At 67.4% G+C, this 7378-nt stretch overlaps 1 protein-coding gene across 3 annotated transcripts in view; it reads right to left on the bottom strand.

Annotated features, from left to right (window-relative positions):
* The window catches only part of CDH22 (cadherin 22), a 72028-nt gene that overhangs the window by 21579 nt on the left and 43071 nt on the right, over window positions 1-7378 (bottom strand). For all 3 annotated transcript variants that reach the window (XM_025191997.1, XM_006035793.2, XM_025191998.1), the window contains 3 exons: window positions 5772-5939; window positions 5087-5274; window positions 4287-4540 (listed from right to left, as the gene is read on the bottom strand). In XM_025191997.1, coding sequence (XP_025047782.1) covers window positions 4287-4540; window positions 5087-5274; window positions 5772-5939 — 610 coding nt within the window. The remainder of the gene's footprint in view (window positions 1-4286; window positions 4541-5086; window positions 5275-5771; window positions 5940-7378) is intronic.

Genomic DNA, 7378 nt, shown 5'->3' with positions numbered 1-7378 from the left:
GGCTGCCTGCGCCTCCAGTAGCCGCCCGCCCGCTCGCTCGCTTTGTCCTCTGGTCTTTGCGGCACAAACAGAAATCTTCTTCCATCAGAATAATTGGGGAGGAAAAGCCAATTGCTGCAGCGAGAGGGGCCCCTGGGCCGGGCAGCATCTGGCATCCACAGCCTCCGCGCGCGCAGGGGCCAGGGCCGGCATGGGGGAGCGCAGCATCGCGCCCTCCCCGCGCAGGCCTCATTGTTTTGCCGCTAGGTTTATTTTCAATTGTGCCCAGCTCGGCCGGTCAGGATTGACAGCCCTACTGCGGCCCGGCAGCCAGCGCAGGGCCTGGGCCGCTACCTTCCCTGCGAGTCGGTGTGCTCGCCCGGGTCCAGCGGGGAGGCAGGAGCACGGGCTGAGCTCGCCTCCTGCACCCGGGCCCTGAGCCTCCCCCGAGATCCCGGCGACTGCTCCGCTCCCTAGTCTCTCTCTGCGCGGGGCACCGGTGCCCGCTCCTCACACTTGGGGGGCCAAACCCCACATCAGCGCTGGGAGCGTGACGGACCCACACGCTCACTCTGGCAAACGAAAGCCTCCCGTCTTGGCCCCTGCTTTGGGGCCGAGGGGAGCAGCCGGGTCTCTCGCTCCTCCCTGCACTGGAAAGAGCCAGCGAGACGCCCGTCCCGGGCCAGCGCGAGGCAGGAGGGATGGAGATGCAGCAGAGCAGACACGGGAACACGGGGACGCACATCAGGCACCGCGCACGGATGCAGCCACCATGCGGGCCACTGGCAGGCGGATGCCGGGGCGGGCGGTCACGCAGACATGTGCAGTGGCTCCAGGCAGGTGCCCGTGCTCCTGGCACGCCGAGGACACCGTGGGGGTCGTGGGAGGGCGGCTGGGAGTCTGGCTCTGGGGCTGGAAGTTTTCTCCTCTTATGATCCCAGCACTCGTTGGTGCCCGGGGCAGGGGGTCGCACTGGATGATCTGTTCAGGTCCCTTCCGGCCCTAGAAACTATGAAACTTACCCCAAGGCCACGGGTGCGCAGGGGGCCGCAGGGCCAGCTGCCCGCGCTGCACCTACATGAGCGCAGCGCCGCCGGTCCCCAGGAAAGGGGCAGCTCAGGCCTGGGGTGCGAGTGAGCAGGGGCTGCCGACGATGCCGAGCAGACAGCTTTTTGGGGGACGTTGGCCTCTCTAATGGGCCTCGCTGCAGCCCTCAATCGCATCGCCCAGCGCCGAGCCCTGGGGCGGGGAGCCCGTGCCTGCCCCTCCTCCGGCCAAAGCCAGCATGGCGCTCGGACGGGGATGCCGCGTGCCGCAGGCTCCGGCCCTGATTGGAATGCGGCCCGCGTCGCCCGGTCTCCGCTCTCCCTGCCGGCATCGCCTGTTGTTTAGATGTTACAAGTGGCTGTTTAATTTAGACAGCTTCTTGGTGCTCCTCATCCTCCTGAATGCCTCTCGAGCAGCCCGCTTCCTTTCTCCCCCAAGCGCAAGGAGGAACACGTTTGCTACCACGTGTGCCGGGTTTTGTTAATGGGAAGCTTTTCAAGCAGGGTGTGAAAAGCTTTTTGTTGGGTTTGTTTTTTCTCCTCTCCCTTTTGTGCAGAAGCAGGTTGTAGTGCTCACTGCGTTGTTGGCGTCTATAAAATGCCCGTGTCCAACACATGTCTCTGGATTTGGTGAATGCCAAACAAGGATATCTCTGAGAACCTTAAATCCCAAGCAGCATCTTCCCGGGGCTGATAACGCCTGGAACGCGCGCAATCAGAGCACAGGCTCCCGCTGCCGAGAGGAAAACAAAAAGCTCCCATACCCACAGACGCACGTACACAGTTTGTCAACGTATTCCCCAATACAATGGCGCGGCTGAGAGCAATCGCATCTGCGCGGGGAGCGCGGCGCGGGAGCCAAAAGCCAACTGGAACAGAACGTTCCTTCTAAAGGTGTCCCGGCTCCGGCTTTGTCAGCGCCTGAATGAGGGACGGGACAAAGAAAAGCGCTTTCTCGTCAGATAAAGGTTTCCTGCTCGTGTCCCCGTGGCCTTTCATGCCCCTCTGGGCACGTCCAGGAGAGCTTTGTGCCCGTTAGCCCTGGCTCTGGCGCAGCGCCCGTGCTGCAGCCGGCAGCATCCAGCCGAGGCCCGGAGAGGCCTCTGAGCGGCTGCCGTCACCGCAGAGGCCAGCGCCTGGCAGGGACGTTGCCCCTCTGCCGTGGCAGACGCCTCCCTGGGCGCTGGCTCTCCAGCGCTGGTGCGGCCCTCGACGTAGTCCCCGCTGGCCGCCAGCGCTTCCCGGAGGCCTGAGGCTTGAGCTAGCGACTCCGGGGCTCCTCAGCCAGCCCGACAGGCCCACGAGGCAGCAGGCTGCTGCTCTGGGATGCCTTTCCCTCTGTCCCCTTCCACGCTGCAGGATCTCTGCAGGGCGGCACGGTCCCCAGGCTCGGATGGGCGCAAAGGAAGCTGCCTGTGCACCTCCGCGTGGCCCGCTGCTCCCAGAACGTGCGTCACGCCAGGGCCCGAGCAGCCTTTTGCAGGCACCTTTTGCAGGATGGCCTGGTTGTAGCCATCCTGCCCTGCCCCGGAGCACGTGGGATCGAGCCAAATGGAGGTGAGGACACCCCGAGATGCTCCCTCGCACCCCGGGGGCTCTCCAGGCTGGGAACAGGCTGCAAGGGGAGCCCGCGGGACAGGCAGCTCTGGCAGGGGCAGGCCGTGGAGGGGGCCTTGGGCACCTATGATGGCTCTTCCTGCCCTTTTGGCTAAAAATACCCCCTAAGCCTTGTTAGAGGCAGCCCAGAGTCAGCAGGAGTTGGAAATGCTGATGAGGCCAGAGGCACCCGGGGCCGCCTCGAGGGGAGAGCGAGCCGCCCCTCCCAGTGCCAGGCTGCAGCAAGGAGAAGGGCGATGGCTGCGCCTGCACCGCTCCCGCACGCAGACCTTGCAAACGCCACCAAGGAAGAGCCAGCCTCTTTCCTTCTCCTCCCTAGCAACAAAGGACCCGAGTTGAAGGGAATCTGCCGAGCGGTGGCAACTTGAGAGGGTTCAGCGCAGACTTCAAGGGCCGGATCAAACCCCGGCAGTGCTGTCAGGAGGGGCTGCGCTTGCCGGCAGCGCCCGCGAGAACAAATGCCGGCTCCGCGGCCCCACCGGGGAGCAGAGCGCTTGGAAGGCGAAGAGGCACGTGGCTGCCTCCCGCGGACGAGTGTGGGTCACGTCCCACCCGGGCACTGGCAGGACTTGCGAGCCGGTGCTGGCACCATATCAGCGCCGGGGCTGCCCGCGCTGCACAGGGAGAGCAGGGGCAGCGCCGGGCCCCATGCAGGCAGCTCGTGGGGCCAGCGCTGCTGCAACGGGAAGGGCGAGCTGGCCCCGAGCCCCAGGCTCGTCCCCGAGGCGGCTCAGGGGAAGGGGACGCGGCATGCTCTGTGGTGACAGGCGCTGCAACCAGCCGAGCGGGCGGACAGAGGGACGGAGCCGCCAGGGAGCCCCACCGGGCTCCTGAGGAGCTGTCGGCCTGGGGGCAGCCGCAGGGACGATTGCTGCCTGAGCGCGTCATGGGAACCGGCTGCACGTCAGGGCCGCGGCGGCCCGCGCGCTCCCTTGCTTCGCCCTCCGCCCCCAGCAACAGCCCCTGCCCGAAGCGGCAGAGCCCAAGTCCCGCAGGCCTGCGCTGCAGAGCGCGCTGCTCTCCCCAGCCCTGCGGCCTTGCAAGGGGGGTCTCCAGCCGCCGAGGACGTGCTCAGCACAGCGGCTTTTCGTCCACGCTGCTCACGACTCCGGCCCCTTGGCAGAGCCACGGGGCCACTTCTGTGCCCCGAGTAATAAGAGCCTCGCTCGGCAGCAGCCCCTTGGCTGTGGCGGGGAAGGGTCTGTGCAAATATGCCGCTGCCTGAATGAGGCCCCTGCCCACATGCAGGTGCCTTTGGCTCCGCATCCCCTGCCGCGCTCGGCATCTCGCTCTGGCCCCGGCCCCGGCCCCCAACACGCGCGACCACCAGCAACGTCATTCCTCCTCACGGCCCGTCTGTCATTTCAAGTCACCATGGAGGCCGGCTCGGGCTCCGCGGCTGCTGCCCGCCCGTTGGTTGGTCGGTCGGTCCCAAGCATCACCCCAACGCCCCTGTGCCGCTCACGCAGCCATCACCTGCCAGCGACACTCCTGTCCCTCACGCGGCCGCAGCTGCCCCAGCCAGGCCCTGCACACTTCTCCTGTCGCTCACCCACCAGCTGCCCGCCCTGCATTGCCCACGCGCCACCCACGCCCCCCACAATCGTGGCGCAGGGCCAGAGCCGGGAGGGGCGAGCTGCTCACCGGACGGGGCTGTTGGCAACATCGGGGTCCAGCGCGGTGACGACTCCCACCACGGAGCCAACGCGGGCGTCCTCCTGCACCTCCATCAGGCCGGAGGGCGGCCGGAACTCGGGGGGCTCGTCCACGTCCAGCACGGACACGCGCACGATGGTCTGGTCCCGGAAGGTGCCCAGGTCCACGAACCGTGGGTCCACGAACTTGTTGAGGGCCTCCACCACCACCGTGTGCACCCGCTTCGACTCGTAGTCCAGCGGCTGCGGTGCAACAGGCTGGCATCAGCGGCGCCCTCCCTGAGCCAGCACCAGCGCCAGCGGGGCAGCTCCAGCCCACGCTCCTGCCCTACCCGGCCCTGCCCTCTGCAGCACCCCCTGCTGGGCACCCCCAGCCCCCTACAAAACCCCCTCAGGGGGGGGCGGGGCGGGGCAGGGCAGGCAGCGTGGTGGGAGCCCCCGGCAGCCCGTGCTCCCGCGCTACTGGGAGGGCACAGCCGTCAGGAGCTGCCCTGCGGGAAGGACACCCCTGCCCGCTCCCACTGCGCGATGCAGACATCAGCATGCACAGGGCAGGCGCGAGCAGTTCCCGGCGGCATGGGGATCATTAATCACCTGGTGATTATTGCTATGGGAAAGGTGACTGGAAGGCAGCGGCCTTGGCGAGCTGCTGCTCGCTCCCGCCTGCATCAAGGGTCTGCTCGAAGCCCATGTGCTGGGCACAGTCCTCCAGTACCGGGGCCCAGCTCTCCACCGCAGGACAGCCCAGCCCAGCCCAGCCCAGCCCAGCCCGCCCTGGCCCCTGCTGACCTTCTGCACGAGGACCACAGCCTCCTGGGTGTTGCTGTCGGTGGTGACCCTAAACAACTCCACACCCTCCTCGTCCTTGATCTGGTACATCATGTCCGTGTTCTCCCCCACGTCGGCATCCTCCGCCTTGACCCTCCCAACTGCCGTGCCCGTGGGCGCCGTCTCTGCCACGCTGAACTGGTACATCTCTGCAACAGGGGAGGAGAGGGGCAGGGAGTCACGGCACCGCCTGGGCTGGCCCCGAGCACTCCCGACCAAGCACTGGTGGGACCTGTTTGGGACAGACAGGGCTGGGCGTGGGGGGCATGAGCGGGGGTATCGTACCCATCTCTAGCTGGGGTCCCCCAGCCCTCCTGGGTCTCAGGGGGGTTGCCAGGGGCCAGGCCAGATGATGCATCTCCCTGCCATGCTCTCTGCAGTGCTCCATCCCCTGGACTTGGCAGCGCCCCCTTGAACCCAGCACGCTCTGGAGCCCAGGCCCCCGGGCAGGCTGGGCCCTGGCTGCAGCAGCCTAGGACGCCTCACTCAGCCCCGGGGTTGCCAGTCTCAGCAATGTCCCATCCCCAGACCACCCTGCCAGGGGCCGTGGCTGTCCCTGCTGCAAGGACAGACCCTGGGTGCCTGGCCTGCACTTCCTGGGGGCGGATGTGCCGGTGCCTGAAACGAGGCGCAGGGTAGCTCTTACTCTGCGGGAACCGTGGGGGGTTGTCGTTGACGTCCGTGATGACGATGGTCACGGTGGTGGATCCCGACAGGCCGCCCAGCTGCCCTGCCATGTCCGTGGCGCGGATCACCACCTCGTACCGGTCCTGCGTCTCGCGGTCCAGGTCGGCCACCGCCGTGCGGATCACGCCTGCAGGGGCAGAGGGGCAGCACTGAGGCCTGCGGGCACGCTGGGCGCTCAGGTGAGCTGTGGGGGGGATATGCAGGATGTCTTCCCAAGGTCTGAAGCACTTCATGGTGAAAATGCTGCTCCGCCACCCCCTGCCCGGAGCCGGGAGGGGGATGGGCAGAAACGCCGTCTCTGGTGACATTTCCAGCGTGGAAGGCGCAGGGGACGCGGTGCGGAGATGCCAAACCCTCCCCACTTCCCCTGCAGGTAGCAATTATCGCAGTGATTATCGCAGGCAGGATTTATGGTGATGGACCCCTGCCTGCCTGGGGCTGCAGCTCCCTGGCTCTCATGGGCAGGAAGCCCCCCCGTCCCCCAGCCTGCCTGACATTCAGCTCTGCAATTACCGGGGCTCTCCAGGAGCAGCTTCCCTGCCTCCACGGGAAGGAGCCACCTCGCTGGCCTGGCCCGGCCCCCAGCAGGCTCCCACGGGCCCACTGCTCCCTGCACCTGCCCCCGCCGGCGCCCTCCCTCACAGGAGTCGCACCCACCGCAGGGGCTCGCTGGCACCAAGGGAAGCCACAAGCACGATACCCGGGAGCTCCCATGGGCCGGACGGGGCGCTGCCTCGGTCCTGCGGCCTCTGGCCCAGGAACACAGCAGGGCTGGGTCCCAGCCAGCGACACCGGTCACCACCCCCGCCAGCCAGCACGGCCTGGCCCCCCGCACCTGCCATCCGCAGGAGACTGGCTCCGGCCCAGGCATCCCAGGAGGAGCCGGGGGCCGGGGCTCCTCCCCGGGCATCCCAGGAGCAGCCGGGGGCTGGCGCCAGCCCTGCCCCTCTCTCCCCTTCCAAGGCTGCGTCTGGGAACGGCACCGTCTCTTGGAAGTTTAAGTGATTCTGCTAATTAAAGGGGTCTGAAGCATTTCATGATGAAAATGATCCTTGTCAGCCTGGCAGTGATGGATGGGGAGAGGAGGGGAGACGCTGCGCAGGTGCTTGGCGTGGCCAGAGCAGCATCGCTGCTATTTATAGACCTCGCCGTGCCCCCGGGAGCGCCACTCTGGCCTGGGCCCTGGGCACAGCCGGCTGCCCCTGCACCAGGATGCCAGGCACTGCCCCAGGACGGCAAACCCCAGCTCCACGGGCTCCCAGCCCCCCCAGACTGTGCCCACCTGCCCAGGAAGCCCAGCAGCAGGTGCCAGGGCAGCACCGAGGCTCCCTCGTGAACAACCAGGTGCAGAAGGTGCCTCGTGGAAGGACGCCAGGCCCCGCCGCGGCCGGAGGGGGGCTCTGCAGACAGCCCGCCTGCAGGGGAAAGCACCCACAGAGGAGCCAACTCCTCGTGTGGCCGTGGATGGAGCAGAGGAAGGGACTGACCACCCGCCGCGACCTACCCGCACCACCGGGGCAGCACCACCTGCCCGCACCCAGCGACTCGCCCCCTCCACCTGGGGCG

This window comes from Alligator sinensis, unplaced genomic scaffold (assembly GCF_000455745.1).
Source record: "Alligator sinensis unplaced genomic scaffold, ASM45574v1 scaffold1369_1, whole genome shotgun sequence".
Lineage (NCBI taxonomy): Eukaryota > Metazoa > Chordata > Crocodylia > Alligatoridae > Alligator > Alligator sinensis.
The sequence above is the reverse complement of the archived record's forward strand: the minus strand, read 5'-3'. Positions and strand labels throughout refer to the sequence as shown.